General features: G+C 48.9%; 1 protein-coding gene and 1 pseudogene across 1 annotated transcript; one reads left to right on the top strand and one right to left on the bottom strand.

Moving 5' to 3' along the window:
• Positions 1-2,366: 2,366 nt before the first annotated feature.
• Positions 2,367-3,485, bottom strand: LOC131818294 (hsc70-interacting protein-like; annotated as a pseudogene).
• A 7,234-nt stretch (positions 3,486-10,719) lies between these two features.
• CCL22 (C-C motif chemokine ligand 22) lies at positions 10,720-16,967 on the top strand. The gene is made up of 3 exons (XM_059153137.1): positions 10,720-10,910; positions 12,018-12,141; positions 15,259-16,967. The coding sequence occupies exons 1-3, from the start codon at positions 10,838-10,840 to the stop codon at positions 15,341-15,343; spliced, it is 282 nt and encodes a 93-aa protein (XP_059009120.1). The 5' UTR covers positions 10,720-10,837; the 3' UTR covers positions 15,344-16,967.

Below are 16,967 nucleotides of genomic sequence, written 5' to 3'. Positions count from 1 at the left end.
CCCAGACTTGCCAGCCTGCTGTCCTCAATTAAATGTGCCCATCCTTCCTTCCAGCTCCTGGGAAAGCTGGGCTGCTCATTTTCACCCAGCCAAGTGGTGGCGGGGGATGGCAGGATGCCCTCTAGGAAGGCTTCAGAGTGGAGTGGGGCTCCCAGCTGCTCCAAAATCAAGGGCCTGGTGAGTCCCCACAACCCCATGTGGAGCCCCTTCCTGGGACACCGCCCCCCCCTTCCTGCATTTGCTGAAAAGGGGAAGCTCTGAGGCAGCTGTCTGGGGCAGGGACTTTCTCTTTGCATCTCTCTGGAAGCAAAAGCCCAGACAATCTTACTTCTAGGAATTTATCCACCACTTGCATTCCCCTTGGTGAGTTTGCTCAAGGAAAGTTATTTCGGCATTTTTTTTTTTTTTAATTTAAATGAAAAGACTGGAAAAACCCAAAATATCCATCAATTGGGGGGATTGGCTATATACATTTTGGTCCATCCATCCAGTAGAGAACCACACACCCACTGAAGCATGAGGTCAGTCTTAAGTGTACTACAGGGCACTGCTTCCAAGACGCATTTTAGGTAAATAAAGCAGAGTGCAAAACAGTATTTTCGTGTTTACTATATACTGCCTGCCCATCCTCCCTCCCTTCTATTACTTTTTTTTTCTTCTTTTTCCCCTGCTTCTATTACTTTCAAAGGAATACCTTTATATATGTGCTTGCATATGGTTACATTGTTACCTTTATATATGTGCTTGCATATGGTTACATTGTTACCTTTATATATGTGCTTGCATATGGTTACATTGTTTCTGAAGGACAAACAAGAAATCATTCAGCCTGTTTTTCTCTGAGGAAAAGAAATGATCCACGGAGGGCTGATGGTCAGAAGTGGGAGAAGTACTTCTCAGTCTACTGCTTTTGTGTGCATACATTATAGATGTTATCTTTTTGAAAAGTCCATCATGCACATGGGAAAAAAGTTTCAAACCATGTAAAAGGCTAGGGGCACCTGGGTGGCTCAGTGGGTTAAGCCTCTGCCTTTAGCTCAGGTCATGATCCCAGGGTCCTGGGATTGAGCCCCGTCTCGGGCTCTCTGCCCCGCGGGAAGCCTGCTTCCTCCTCTCTCTCTCTTTCTGCCTGCCTCTCTGCCTACTTGTGATCTCTCTCTCTGTCAAATAAATAAATAAAATCTTAAAAAAAAAAAGGCTATTCGGTGGAAAGTTAAGTCTCCCCTCCTCTGAACACCGGCCCCCACCCACTACCCTGTCCCTGCCTCCAGGATGACCAGTAAGATCTAAACTAGGTATGCGTGTGAATACACAGTTGTATGTAATCGCATATATTTTTATTGAGGTAAGATATGCATTAACCTAAAATTTCCCGGGACGCCTGGGTGGCTCAGTTGGTTAAGCAGCTGCCTTCGGCTCAGGTCATGATCCCAGCGTCCTGGGATCGAGTCCCACATCGGGCTCCTTGCTGAGCAGGGAGCCTGCTTCTCCCTCTGCCTCTGCCTGCCATTCTGTCTGCCTGTGCTCGCTCTCTCCCCACCCTCTCTCTGATAAATAAATAAAAAATCTTTAAAAAAAAAAAATAAAAAAATAAAAATAAAAAAAAAATAAAATTTCCCGGTTTTTTTTTGAAATAATGCAAAACATTTATTTTCTATATCAGACAAGAACACAGCTAAGTAATCCAAGTCTACTGCAGCATTATAAAAATCATCCCTTCACCACAGTGTAAGATTTAAATGCATCTGCACAAAGGTGCACACTATATAAAATGAGTAAGGTTGCTGCTGCCGGGCCAAGCACTTCCGGTCCCTACGCAGGTCCGACTGCAATACTGGTGGTCCCAATGGTTCTATCAAAATAAATTGTGTTTAAAAAATAAAGCATTTAAAAAGACAAGTCAAAATGCCTCAGAAACCGTATCTCCAACTCAAACTTCGTTTATTTTAATGTATTATTTGCCTCCCACTAATAAACCTTTATTTCACTCGTTATAACTGAGCAATGAATCTTCCACACTGAAATATCTTCCTTGTCCAATTAATCCAAAGGAAAAAAACTGAAATGATTAGTAAAGAAGAATGTAGGGACTAACACACCCTTTTAATATGTTTTAAAATATTTTTAAGGTTTAAAAAGTGTTTAAAGTTTGTAGTTCCTAGTAGGAAAACATTATCTGAATGAATACCCTAATGGCAAACCATTGTAGAATGTTTCAGTTGCATGGGGAGCAGAGGGGTAGGGATTCTCTTCAAAGCACCCCAGCTTTCTTCATGAGAAGGTCGGAGGTACGCTGGTTTATATTATTGCGACATCCATTAGGTGAGCGAAGTTGCTTTTCCTTCAGCAAGGGCTTTATTTCAGAAGGGCATTATGCTTGACCTCCAAATTTGGCTGACAATTTACTGATGAGATTCATAACCTTTGGGTTGCTCTGATATTTTGACATATTCGCTGGGTTCTGGGCCACATCCTGGAAGGCCACCGTAACTTCTGGATCCTGCATGGCTGCAAGAACTTCCAGATCACTAAGAATTTCATTGAGCCCAGGCATTCCTGCCATCCCAGGCATCCCCCCTGCCATTCCAAGCATTCCTCCAGGAAAATTACCAGGCATTTCCCCAGGAAAGTCACCTGGGAAAGAGCCATACTGAGCTCCTGATTGTCCTCTGGCTTCTTCCTCTCTCTGGGCTCTCTCATGTTCTTCCTGAGCCTTCTTAACCCTTTTTATTCTTTCTTTCTTTGATCTCTCACTCTTCACGTTTTCGCTCATATTTTCTCCGATGTTCAGCAATTTTCTGGGCCCTCGGTTGAACTTCTTTCAGCATTACACTAGCATCTCCATCCTAATCCAGTTTACAAGCAAGGGCAAGATCATGTGCTGTTTCTTCCCAATGGCCCAGGAGTCTATGTGCTTTTCCTCGCCACTTATAAGGCTGAGCTGAATCAGGATTTATTTCAATAGCTCTGTCACAGTCTCGAATGGCAGCATTTGGCTTCTGTAATTTGATGAAGACACTGGCTCTCTTGGCATACAGAATGGCCAAGCGAGGATGTAGTTTGATGGCATCTGTGAACAAGTCAGTGGCTTTCTGTAGTTCACCATCATTTAGGGCATCAATGGCAGCCACTTTTTTATCATTTGCCTGATCCATCATTTCCTCGGTTATCTCTACATTTTCATCTCCCATTTCTTGAGGGGCATTGGTACCTGGTTCAATCACACCTTCATTGTCAATTTCTAGATCACTCTCCTCACTTGACGGTTCATCTGTCTTTATGTTTTCCTCCGCCTTCTTACTATCTGGTTTTTCTTCCTTGATACTGTCTTCTGATTTAGTTTTATGAGTGGCAGGTGGTATTTTACCCCCCATGGTCTCCACCCACTCCCGCAGGAAACGCATTTCCTCGGTGTGCAGAACGCTTGGATCCTGCTTACCCATTTTCACGAAAGCCCGAAGCCCGCTCACTTTGCGGGGGTCCATGGTCCAGAGACAGTAGCAGGCGGCAGGCGCGGCTGAGGTTGCCACCCGATTCCAGGCGCAGGTACTAGCTCAGCGTGATCGTCTAAAATTTCCCATTTTAACCGCTTCAGGTGCACAGCCCTATAGTAAGAAGTACATCCACAATGCTGTGTGACCACCATCCCTTCCAGAACTTTCTCAACTTCCTGAACCGAAACCCCATCCTATCAAACAGCCTAGTCCTCAGTCCCTGGCACCCACCAGCCCCCTTTCTGTCTCCGTGAACGTGACTGCCTCTAGGTGCCTCCTATGAGTGGGGTCCTGCAGCATTTGTCTTTTTGTGTCTGGATTGTTTCATTGAGCTTAATGTCCTGGAGGCTCATCCTTGTTGTAGCACGTGTCAAGATTTCCTTCCTTTTTCAGGCTGAATCGTATTGCACTGTAGGCACGGACCACGTTCTGTTTATCTATTCGTCTGTCAGTGGACATTTGAGTTGTTTCCACTTCTATGTATCTTTTAATTATGCAAGAATTCATTTAAGCGAAGGAAGTTTGGAGAAAAACGGATTTGATCCGGGAGCTTTTCAGAGTGAGCTCAGAAGGATAGGGGCAGGTATCACCCACCCCCTAGGATGGGAGAAAACAGCCCCGTGGGCAACCGCTGGTGATTCCCACCTTCAACCCCGAGAGGAACTCCCCTTTCCTTTCTTTGAAAGCTGGCCCCCTGAGTCCTGCCTGGGAGTTCAGGGATCCTTGAGCACTGTCCCTGCCTGGGCTCCTGTTCCAGGAAGGCTGAGGAGCCCTGGAGCGCAGAGGCTGGCTGGCTGCACCTGTGGCTTACCCTCCTTCCAAGCCCCAGGGAAGTAGGGTGATGAGGTGGCAGAGGCTGAGCCAGAGGCTGGGGCCCTGCTGAGTCCCTGGGGACACAGGTGCTCTCCAGGGGCAGCCCCTGAGCCCACCCATGGAGGGGCCTCCGCCCCGGAGGGCCTCCATGTAAGAAAACCCCATGTTCAGATGAAGAACCACCAGACCGGTTCTCTGCCTGTCACTTGCAATTTTCCAATGACAGCTAATTTTCCACAGGATGACTTCCACATTTAAAAAGTATTTCTTCTTTTCTCCTCATGTTTTTATTTTTTTTTAATTTTTTAAAAGATTTTATTTATTTATTTGACAGACAGAGGTCATAAGCAGGCAGAGAGGCAGGCAGAGAGAGTGAGGGAGAAGCAGGCTCCCCACTGAGCAGAGAGCCCGATGCGGGCCTCGATCCCAAGACCCTGGGCTCATGACCTGAGCCGAAGGCAGAGACTTGAACCCACTGAGCCACCCAGGCGCCCCTCTTCATGTTTTTATTAGGAAACACTTTATTACTATTTTTTTTATTATTATTTTTTAGATTTAATTTATTTACTTACTTGAGAGAAAGAGAGAGAGAGTACATGTGTGCACATGTGCCTGTGAGTGTGGGGCAGGGGAGGGGAGTGGGGAGGAGCAGAGGCAGGGGCAGGTGCAGAGGGAAGGGAGAAGAATCTCAAGCAGATGCCCCTCTAAGCATGGAGCCCAAGGCAGGGAGGGCTCCATCCCTTGACCCTGAGGTTCTGACTTGGGCTAAAACCAAGAGTCGGAGGCCCAAACGACTGAGCCACCCAAGCACCCCTATTATGAAACACTTTAAATGCTCAGGAATTTTGTAGTTCAGTGATGGCTAGCATATCCCCCACCTAGCTCCAACATTGTTAATATTTGGCTATATTCGCTTTGTCTCTCTCTTTCCCTCTCTGGGATATCTGTATATATATACAAGTACATAGACATACACAACCACATATATGCAAACACACGCAGATGCACACACACATATATATAAGCATATACATTTATATACACTCACAGATAAAAGCACACAGGTATACACATACACACACACATACACACATCTATATATACACACACTTAACTTTACGCATGTATACACACACACACATATTTCCCCTAAACATGAACTCTTCAAAAGTAAGGTCTTCATGACCTTTGCCTCTAAACACTAGTGTGTGTTTCTTACGTCTTTTTTTTTTAATATTTTATTTATTTATTTGACAGAGATCACAAGTAGGCAGAGAGAGGAGGAAGCAGGCTCCCTGCTGAGCAGAGAGCCCGCTGTAGTGCTCGATCCCAGGACCCTGAGATCATGACCTGTCTCCGTGAACGTGACTGCCTCTAGGTGCCTCCTGAGCCAAAAGCAGAGGTTTTAACGCACTGAGCCACCCAGGCACCCCGTCTCTTACGTCTCTTAAGAATAAGAACATTCTCGGGGCGCCTGGGTGGCACAGTGGGTTAAGCCGCTGCCTTCGGCTAAGGTCATGATCTCAGGGTCCTGGGATCGAGTCCCACATCGGGCTCTCTGCTCCGCAGGGAGCCTTCTTCCTCCTCTCTCTCTGCCTGGCTCTCTGCCTGCTTGTGATCTCTGTCTGTCAAATAAATAAATAAAACCTTAAAAAAAAAAAGAATAAGAACATTCTCGGGGTGCCTGGGTGGCTCAGTGGGTTAAGCCTCTGCCTTCGACTTGGGTCATGGTCTCAGGGTCCTGGGATTGAGCCCTGAGTCGGGCTCTCTGCTCAGCAGGGAGCCTGCTTCCCCCTCTCTCTCTTCGTACCTCTCTGCTTACTTGTGACCTCTGTCTGTCAAATAAATAAATAAAATCTTTAAAAAAAAAAAAAAGAAGACGGACATTCTCCTACATCTTCTTAAAGTCTTTATTCCGCCTAAGATCAACAATAAAGCCCTAATATCATCTAATATTTATATTTCCCCATCTGTCCCCAAATTGTCTTTTGTAGCAGTTGTTCCAAAACTAGGATTCAAAGTCCACATATTGGGTTGTGATGTCTTTTAAATCTCTTTAACCTTAAATATCCCTATTCACTTTTTTTTTTTTAAACAACATTGACTTTTTGTTGATCCCAGGATAGTAATCTTGTAGAGGCACTGGAAGGACCCACCTTCTGGAGATGTCTGTCTTCTCATGGGGTCGTTCATCTTTTTCTAGCCTCTGTATTTCTTACAGACTGGAAGTTAGGATTAGAAGCTTGATTAGATTCTGGGTAACAAGTTTTCCTTCTTTTTTATTTTATTTTATTTATTTGATAGAGGAAGAGAGAAAGTGAGTACACAAGCAGGAGGGAGAGAGAGAAGCAGACTTCTTGCTGAGCAGGGAGCCCGATTCAGGGCTCAATCCCAAGACCTTGGGATCATGTCCTGAGCCGAAGGCAGATGCCCAACCGGCTGAGCCACCTAGGTGCCCCCCCACCCTTTTAAGACTTTAATTTTTTTAGAGCAGTTTTAAGTTCATGACAAAATTGAAAGGAAGCTACAGAGAATTTCCTTGTATCTTCTGCCCTCACAGGTGCACAGCCTCCCGCATTATCAACATCCCCAGCCAGAGTGGTCCGTTTGTTACAACTGGTCAACCTACACACACACACACACACACACACACACACACACACACACACACCCTTATCACATTGTTTACCTTACAGTTTCCTCTTGGCTTTGTATTTTCTATAGGTTTGGAGAAAAACACGCTAATGACACGTATCCCTCATTGTGGTATCATACAGAGTATTTCCACGGCCCTAAAAATCCTCTGTGCTCTGCCTATTCATCTCTCCCTCCCCTTAACTCCTGGAAACCACCGATCTTCTTACTGTGTCCATAGTTTTGTCTTTTCCAGAATGTCACAGAGTTGGAATCCTACAAAATGCAGCCTTTTCAAATTAGCTTCTTTCCCTTAGTCATATTTAAGTAAATGGAAGATTCCTCCATGCCTGTTCATGGCTTGATAACTCACTCACTATAACTCATTTCTTTTTTAGCACTGAAGAATATTCCATTGTCTCAATAGGCCACAGTTGATCTATCCCCCTACTGAAGGACATCTTGGTTACTTCTAAGTTGTGACATTTATGAAAATGAATGTAGGCTTTTGTGTGGACATAAATAACTTCTCTGGGGACATGCCAAGGAACGTGATCACTGGATCCCATACTGGGAGTATGTTTCGTTTTGTAAGAAACTGCCAAGCTGCATTGCAGAGTGGCTGGACCATTTGGCATCCGCACCGACAGTGGAATGGGGTTCTCGGTCCTCACCCTTGCCAGCATCTGGTGCGTCAAGTGTTCCAGATTTTGGCCGTTCCAATGGGTGTGTCATGGTGCCTCATTGTTTTTTTAATTTGCATTACCCTAATGACATACAATGTGGAGTATCTTTCCATATACATTTGTTTTCTTTCTTTTTTTTAATGTAGGTATGTATGTCATCTCACATGCATACATACATACATATGTATGTATCTCACAACCCGGAGATCACACTCCTCCAACTGAGCCATTCTTTTTTTTCAACTGATAAAATATATACAACATCAAATTAACCATTTTAACCATTTTTGATGGTTATTTGATGGTTTTTTGATGGTTGCGCAGCATTAATTACATTCAGGTGGTTGTGCCCCATCACCACCAACCATCTCCAGTACCTTTCCATCTTCCCAGTCTGAAACTCTGGGCTCATTAAACACTAACCAACCATTCCCTCCTCCTTCCAGCACCTGGCAACCGTCCTTCTATTCTCTGTCTCTATGAATTTGATGACTAGGAACCTTACAGAAGTGGAATCACACAGTGACAGTCACACAGTGACTGGCTTTGGGTTACGTCCCTTGACGCGAGGTCTTCCCAGGGGGTGCGGTGTATTTCTTTGCTTCTCCTTCAGCTGCCTCCTGCTCCCCCACCCTTTCTGTTCCCGCTGCTCTGCCCTCTGGCAGGGCCTTATTTATTTATTTATATTTACCTATTTATTTGAGAGAGCGTGCACGGCGCACGAGCCTGTGAGCGGGAGAAGGGCAGAGGGAGAGGGAGAGAGAGAATCCTCAAGCAGACTCTGTGCTGAGCACTGAGGCCGACACAGGGCTCCATCTCATGACCCATGATATCATGACATATGAGCCAAAATCAAGAGTCAGACGCCCCGGTGGCTGAGTCACCCAGGCGCCCCTAGCCCCGCGAGGGCCTTCACACTTGCCTCTTCCTCCCTGGCAGGCTCCTTGGTATCTTGTGTGTTTCAGCTCCTCACAGAGGCCTTTACTGACCAACCACAGCTGCTTCTCTATCGTCACAGTCTCTTTTCCTCCGTTTGATTTTCTTCACGGCACCCACGATTGCCCGATATGACCTTGTTTGGTATTTGCCTGTTTATCATCCGTCTCCAGGGTAAAATCTACGTTAGCAGGGACACGTTCACTGTCACATACCAGACCCTGGTACTGTCCCTGGCCCACGACGGGGGCTCGTATTAGTTCCCTCCTGCTGCTGTAACACATGGTCACAAATGTAGGGACTTCAAACGACACAAACCGACTCCCTTATGGTTCCGGAAATCAGATGTCCTCAGACGGTTTCAGTGGGACTGAAATCGAGGCATCAACAGAGCTATATTCCTTCTGGAAGTCCCAGAAGAGTGTCTGTTTCCTTGCGTTTTCCAGCTTCTAGAGGCTGTCTGCATTCCTGGGTTCATGATCCTACATCTTCCAGACTTCTGCTTCCATCATTCTATCTCCTCTCCTGCTCTGAACCTGACCCAATCTTATAATGACTCCGTGAAGCTGTTGGGCCCAAAAGGAGAAACCAGATAACCTCCCTATTTTACAGGGATTATGACCAGAGCCAAAGGCAGAGGCCTTAACCTACAGTGCCACCCAGGCACCCCTTATTTTACAGTCTTTAACTTAAACACATCTGCAAAGTCCCAGTTACCATGTAAGGTCACATATGCACATATTTCAGGAAATAAAACACATTGCAGGCACTCTTATCTTGTCTACCACAGGGCTCAATAAATATTTGCCGAACGAATGATAAATGGATGGGTGGGGCCCTTTGCAAATGTAGTGCTGAGTCCTGAATTTCTAGGCTGGCTCAGTCACTGACTGGTTGTGTGACCTTGGGCAAGTCCCCTTATTCTCTGAGCCTCAGTTTCCTCCTTCGTTGCATGTGTCCGGAGCGTCCACTGGGGACCCCACTCTCAGTAGACACTGGGAATGCCAAGACAGACATAAGCAGACCCTTGTCTTCCAAGAGCATGGAGTTTGGCTTCTGGGAAGGGGTCTGAGAAAGGGAAAACTTGACATCGTCTGCACAGGGCCATGTTCTAGGTCATCCTGCAGAACTTTCAAGTCCTGAGGGGGTGTGCTTACCTAGTAGGTGACATTTCACATGGCTCTTAATGCATGAGTAGGAGTTTATGCGGTAGAGAAGTAAAAAGGGCATTGATGCCCAAGGACAGAGTGCAGAGCTCTTTGAGGAAGTGTGAGGACTGTGGTGTGATCCCTCGGAGGAGGGAGGCCAGTGTGGGAGGGAGCGTGTCTGGGAAGGAGGCCTTGAAGGCCACAGTTAGGGGCTTGGGCTCTGCCCTCGGGTCAAAGGTCACAGCAGGTTTTGAAGCAGAAGAGAGGCCCGTGAAGCTTTGAATCTGGGCCACTCCAGCCACCCCAAGAGGGGATTGAGGGCTGAAGCTGGCCCGGGGTGAGGGTGGCCTGGACTAGGCAGGGACCATGGGACTGGAAGGGAGGGGACAGATTCAAGAGAAATGTAGGAAGTAGTCATTGGGATATGGTGAGAGATCGAGAAGGGGGTGGATGAGGAAGAGACTGGAGACAGCTGGGAAGGAAGAACAGGCAGGAGGGAAATGTGTGGAAGCTCTTTGCAACTGTTGAAGGGATCATGCATTGGCCCAAGTTGGGATTTTGGGAGAAGTGGCAGAAGAGGCTGATGCAGGGCGCAGAAACCAGCCCCGTGCGTTCTCAGGCCTCTCCTTCTGAGGAGACATCAGTGATGAAGATCATTAAGGCTACAAGGTGAGGATTTAGGACCGGTCAGCCCCTGCCCACATCCTCACTGCCTTACAAACAACCACGGAGGTAAATAGGTAGGGCTGTGAAACCATCTCCCCCATTTCCAGATGGGCAAACTGATCCTCAAACACATCCAGTGACATGGTGAAGGCCATCAAGTCAGTGGACCCTGGAGAGCACAGGCCTCTAAACCCAGCTGACGGGGGATTTTGCAAGTCTCTTGAGACTCCGAGGGGAGGGCAGATAGGGGGTCCCCTCTGAGCTGTTCCCAGCCACAGAGAATTTCCTTTTATTTGGAGGAAGCGGGAGTTCTTCTTTCATAATGTGAATGTCAGAGATTCTGAGCCCACCGGTGACTAAGAGTGTCTGAAGCTTGTGGGTGTAGCAAGTGTTTAAATACCAGACCTCCCTGTCATCCAGTGATTACAGACACCTGGACTGGGACACAAAGGACCAGAGCATGGCCAGCCTGAACACTCCACTCCTGGCTGCCCTTGTCTTTCTTGCTCTGATACTTCAAACAACTGAGGCAGGTAAGGCTGGGGAGAGGGAGGACTCCCTGCAGAGGCCAGGATCAGACACTGCGGTCTCTTCCTCATGAAGCAGAAAGAGCACCAGACTGAGAGAAAATGACTCTAGTTCACTTCTGGCTCTGGGCTAGTCATGTTGCTTCTCTGGGCCTCAGTTTATGCATCTGTGAAATGTGTAGTCTCAAAGGCATGGAGTCTAGGATCTGTCTCAGCTGGGTTGGGGGTTTGTGGTGGGCATGGCCTGGGGTCCTCTGGAAACCAGAGAACTCAAGCATAGGACCCTTGGGGTGTGGAGAAGGAGCCACCAAATGGGGCCGTCTGGGATGGGAAAAGGCAGGAGCTGGGGTAAGGGATATTCCCTTGGAAAGCGGGTCCTGCTCTCCTATCACCTCATGTGCTCCAGAGCCTGCCCTTGACACTGAGTCCCTACCTTCTTTTACTCAGGTTTGGGGGTTCCTGGGAACTCTTCAAAGTCCCCATCGATTTGGTACTGTTATCACCCTTCTGGTTGGGGGAGGCTAGAGGGACTTGCCCAGGGTGGCCTGGTAACAGGGCAGAGCAAGACTCGAACCCAGGTCTGCACCATTGGACTCTGCCTGAGCCCTTATCCTGACTCACCAGAGTCATGCTGTGTGACTCCGGGTATGACATCCCCCTCTCTGGGCTTCAGCTTCCCCCACGTACACCTCGAAGGTTAGAGTAGGTGTGAGGTGAAGTCTACCTCTGCCATTGCCTGGGAACTCATCTGACTCAAAATGCACGTCTGACCCAGCGGGGCTGGGTCTGGGTGCCGGGCATTCCCAACAAGCCCCCAGGTGCTGCTGATGGTGCCGGTGCACGGGCCTCACCTTGGACAGCTGGGCTCCTTCCTGTGCAGAGTCTTGGGTCCCACCTAGAAGCCTAGGGCTTCACTGATTCTCAGTCACTGTAAGTCCCTCTCCTTGGAGCCGACCTATGCAGACTGGGTCCTTCAGAGACCCTGAGCCTGGGAACTTTCAGGGTCCAGAGTCCCCCTGGCACCAACCTTCCACGTGAGAACAGAAGTGCTGGCTCAGAGGTTGGGGCCATGGGTGACCTGCCTATGCCCAGCTGGGGAACCTTCTCCTCCAGGTCCTTATGGCACCAACGTGGAAGACAGCGTCTGCTGCCGGGAGTACTTCCGTCACCCTCTGCCTCTGCGCATGATCAGGTTTTTCTACTGGACTTCAGACTCGTGCCGGAGGCCTGGCGTGGTGTGAGTGTGGAGCTGGGGAGGCAGGGCCTGGCCTTGGAGAGCCCGGTGGGTTTGGCCCAGGAGGGTCCGGGAGATGTGGGGGGGCGGGGGACAGACCCAGGGATGGGGGACGTACAATCTGTCCTTGAAATGGCTCAGAAAAGAAATCCTGTGGTCATTCGACAGATCTAATGGGGTGCCCGCCAGGTGCTGGGTGGCGCGCCGGGTCCCCAGGGTGCAGATCTGAATGAACCAGGCGCCGGCTGTCTGTCTGCACCGCAGAGCTCGCGTGGGCCGTGCGGAGCTGTAGCGTGGGGAGCAGCGTGCCGGCAGTGTGCCCAGAGCCTCTGAGTCAGCAGCGATGCTCCTAGCAGAAGCATCTGGAATCCTCCCCAGCGCCCTGGGAGTTATCTGAGGCAGCCCATTGCTCCCCGAGGAGTACAAACCCGACAGAGAGTGTCCCACGGCCAGGCAACCGGGCACGGTTCTGAGCATTCCTATGTGAACTCAGGTCGCCCCACAGCCTTCCTACAAGGCATGTGGTCATCTGCATTTTGCAGATGGAGAAACAGGTGCAAGGAGTTGGGTGGGGGGAGTGATTTGCTCAAGGCTGCCAGGCTCGAATCAGAACTCCTGGGTCCCCGGTCAGGGTTTTCTCCTGAGGTTTTTGTTCTCCTTTGCCTTTGTCTCTCCATGTCTTTGCTTCCTTTTCCTTGGCCGGGAGCCTGGGGCCTGCACCTGCCACTGGCCGCATGAGGTGGCCTGTCCCTGGGGCCGCCCCTACAGGCTGCTACCTGTCAACTCGCTCAGTGGGAGTGTCTGGGCCTCATGACACCCTTTGGGGCTCCATCATCTTCTCACCTTCCTCCTCCACACCCATCTTCCATCCCTCACAGGAGTCTGTGGGTGAATAACAAAGAGGGCTGAAGTGGGTTTGTGTCACGTCAACGCTGAAACTCAGTTTCCCCATCAGTAGAACAGGAGCGATCACATTTATCTATCTATCTATCTATCAATTTGTTTTTTAAGGCTTTTTTTTTTTTTAAGATTTTATTTATTTATTTATTTGTCAGAGACAGAGAGAGAGAGCAAGAGCGTGATAGTGCACAAGCAGGCAGAGTGGCAGGCAGAGGAGGAGAGAGAAGCAGGCTCCCTGCGGGACTCAGTCCCAGGACCCCGGGATCATGACCTGAGCCGAAGGCAGTGGCCTAACCAACTGAGCCACCAAGGCGTCCTAAGGCTTTTTTTTCTTTTTTTTTTTTTTTTAAAGATTTATTTATTTGACAGAGAGAGACATAGTGAAAGAGGGAATACAAGCAGGGAGAGAGAGAGAGGGAGAAGCAGGCTCCCTGCTCTGCGGGGATGTAGGGCTTGATCCTAGGACCCTAGGATCACGACCTGAGCTGAAGGCAGAGATGCTTAACAACTGAGCCACCCAGGCGCCCCCACTTTCTTTTCTTTTCTTTTCTTTTCTTTTTTTTTTTAAGGATTTGACTTTTAGGTAATCTTTCCACCTAATGTGGGGCTCGAACTCACAAACCCGAGATCAAGAGTCGCACGTTCCACCCACTGAGTCAGCCAGACAGCCCTCCTTCATTTATTTTTATTTATCAAATCTGTAAAGAGTGCTCGCTAAATGCTAGGCACTTACAACCGCTTTATAAATTTGAACTCATTTAATCCTGGAAACAACCCTATGTTGTAGGTGCTGTTCTGATCACCTTTTGCCAGGCAAGGCCAGGAGCACAGAGAGGTTGTGGAACCTCCTGAGCGGCACAGGGCATGGTCCCTGGCCTATAAAGATGTTCAGTAAAAGACAGCACACGTGATTATTGGAGTTTGAGCCAGAAGGCGCTCTAGAAAGAATGTCCTGACAAATGCGGAGATGGAGTTTCAGAGGGGGGCTGAGTCTTGCCCAGTGTCACACAGCAGCCAGGGCAGGCTGCCCACGTGGCCAACATCAACATTGCTGCCTTCTTTGTTCTTTCTGTTCACTGGTTGTCTGTGGGGTGGGGGCAGGTCTGAGAAGTAGGGGAGCTTGGAGCTTTAGGCCCCATGGACAGGCTCTTGAGAGGCAGGAAGGGAGTAGGGCTGTGGGCATGTCCTTGACCTCTAGCCAGCTTTAAGTCCATTTCTGCCAACAATGGCTGTGAGGGTGGGAGACTTAGCCTGCGATTGCTGTGTGATCTTGGGTCAGTGCCTACCTCTCTTCTCTGTGCTTTGGGCTTCTAGGGGGCATAGTGAATCAGATCTTACAGCTCTGGCACTCGGGCAAGCTGCTTTACCCTCTTGGGCCTCACTTTCCTCACCTATGAAATGGGTAGAATAATAGGGCCCCATAGGATTTATGAAGAAAATCATTGTGAAGAGTTCAGTTCCTCTCTGCTGGGAGCTGCTCTGAGCCCATCAGTTTGTATTAACTCATCTAATCTTCATTCAAGGACCATGATTATCATCCCCATTTTACAGATGTGGTAACTGAGGGACTTGCCAGCAATGGTAGAGCTAGGATTTTAACCCAGATGAGCAGGCTCCAAAGTTCCTGGGTTACTACCCAATATCCTCTCCCCCAAGGTGATGTGAGCAATGGTTGTGAGACTCCTGGGCATTTTATTGCCTGACCTGACCTGGCACTCAAGCCTGGGGCTGAGGAACTGAGAGTCTGGGAAGTCCTAGCCTCTGTCTCCTCCTCTCCCCGTGAAGAAGTGTGGTTTTTTTTTTTTTTTTTTTTTTTTGAAGATTTTATTTATTTATTTGACAGAGAGAGATCACAAGTAGGCAGAGAGGCAGGCAGAGCGAGAGAGAGGAGGAAGCAGGCTCCCCGCTGAGCAGAGAGCTGGATGCGGGACTCCATCCCAGGACCCTGAGATCATGACCCGAGCCGAAGGCAGCGGCTTAACCCACTGAGCCACCCAGGTGCCCAAGAAGTGTGTTTACATACAGCAGGGGCCTCATAAAAATTGAGACACTCTATGTAGCAAGTACTCCTGCCCGGGGCAGGGCCACATAAATGCTAAGCGACTCTGTATGGTGGGCATCTCTGCATACCGTAAGTGACTCATAAATGCTAAGCTTCCTGAGAAGAGTTGTAGCATCCTTGCTGCGTGCTAATGCTCCCTCATTCCCTCCTCCTTCCAGCTTCCTAACTGTCAAGGACCGGGAGATCTGTGCTGACCCCAGAATGCCCTGGGTGAAAAAGATTCTCCAGAAACTGAGCGCATGAGGAAGGGCCCTGCCCTGAGGACCGTGGCCTTGGCTCCTCCGGGAAGGCTCACAGAGCCCCACCTCCCCGCCATCACAGCTGTTCCCCAACACAAGCCTGTGCCAACGAATCTCTCCACCATCTTTTATCTCTGTCCCTGAAGCTGTCACACTCAGACGAGCCTCCACACTGTCCCTCATCTCCCCTCTTATGCCTCCAACCCATCCTCTACCCCACCACAGCCAGAGAGGCCACAGTCCTGCTCAGTTACTCCCTGGCTCAAAAACCCTTCCACAGCTCCCCATTGCCCCAGGCTCTGGTGAAAGCTAGGGAGCCTGACACCTGTCTCCAGCCCTGCCTCACTTCCCTTCGCGCATGTCGGACTCCAGCTCCCTGTTTTCCAAACTCATGCTGTACATATGCTGTCCAGGTCTTTCTCTAGGCTGCTCCCAATGCCCAGAATGTCTTCCCATCACCTGCACGTATCCAACCCTCCCGGCCCTCTGAGGCATTGCACAGCCCAAGCAGCCAGCAATTGAGTTTTATTTTGGTTTTTGTTTTTTCAGATGTCCCCTAACCCTCTGCCCTCTCTTAACAGCACTGATTGCAGTCTGCCCAGAATTCTCAGGACTTGGGGGCTTGCCCTCCAGCCCCACTGGCTGGACCAAGGTCCCATGCCAGAGTTACTTTGTCTCCTGGCCTCTAATACCGAGTGTAGAGCACAGGGCCTGGCTCAGAATCAGGGCTCAACAAATGGCTATAGACTGAATTAATAAAAGTAATATTCCTCTCCCAGCTCCCAACTCCCACCTCCCAAAGACCCTCACACATCAATACAGAGACTCAAGTGCATCTAGAAAGCAGCCAGCTGAGTCAATTGTGAAGCCTCAGATTTGGCCAGATTCACCTTTCATCCCCATTTCAGTTTTGTGTTGGGTCCGTTTACTCTTCCTGTTTCCCTCTAGTCTTGACTGCTCCTCAAACCTCCAACACCCAGGCCTGACCTCTTCAGAGTTCCCCCCACTTTCCCTCTCTCTTTTCCCTAATAACCAGTAACTTAATTTTCACTATGGTGTGAATGACTACACTTGGCTTGGTATTAACAAGCTCTAGCTATAGTTCTATAAGAAAAGAGGGGAAATGTTTAAGGGGCCAACTGAATGAATGGAGGAATTTTAGGAACTATGTGGGAGGGGGACAAGGGGGAACTTTTCTAGTCCTGGGAGTGTGCAGGCATAGTTAAATGGAAGAGCCTTGGGTGAAGATTATTCTTGGGTGGCAGGGGTCAGCATAAGGACTGGGATTTGGGGTTTATCTGCACTTTCTTGGGGACCACAGATTCACCAGACAAAAGAAAGAAACTTTACACGCGGCTTGTTTCTTTCTGAGGTGGCCTGGGGCAGCGCAGGAGGGGGGTCATTGCTCTGGAATTCTGAGACCGTTGAACCTCTCTGAGCCTCACTTGAGAATGAGAATACCATTCTCTGTGGGGGCTGTGGGGTTAGGTCCAGGACACGGGAAATAAAATGCTAACCTACCCCCGGCCCATGCATAGGGCCCTTCAGCATCCTGAGATTTCCCCTCCCTTCCTGTTCTGACCTTGTCCCTCAGGCCTTCTGAAAAAAATAAATCCTCTACAACAATA

This window comes from Mustela lutreola, chromosome 16 (assembly GCF_030435805.1).
Source record: "Mustela lutreola isolate mMusLut2 chromosome 16, mMusLut2.pri, whole genome shotgun sequence".
NCBI lineage: Eukaryota > Metazoa > Chordata > Mammalia > Carnivora > Mustelidae > Mustela > Mustela lutreola.
This window is presented reverse-complemented; position numbering and strand designations above follow the sequence as displayed.

Excerpts from the sequence above, each read along its gene's own strand:
- CCL22 (XM_059153137.1), top strand. The coding sequence starts at position 10,838 with ATGGCCAGCCTGAACACTCCACTCCTGGCTGCCCTTGTCTTTCTTGCT. Across the intron at positions 10,911-12,017 it reads ACTTCAAACAACTGAGGCAG|GTCCTTATGGCACCAACGTG; the intron begins GTAAGGCTGGGG and ends CTTCTCCTCCAG. Across the intron at positions 12,142-15,258 it reads TGCCGGAGGCCTGGCGTGGT|CTTCCTAACTGTCAAGGACC; the intron begins GTGAGTGTGGAG and ends TCCTCCTTCCAG.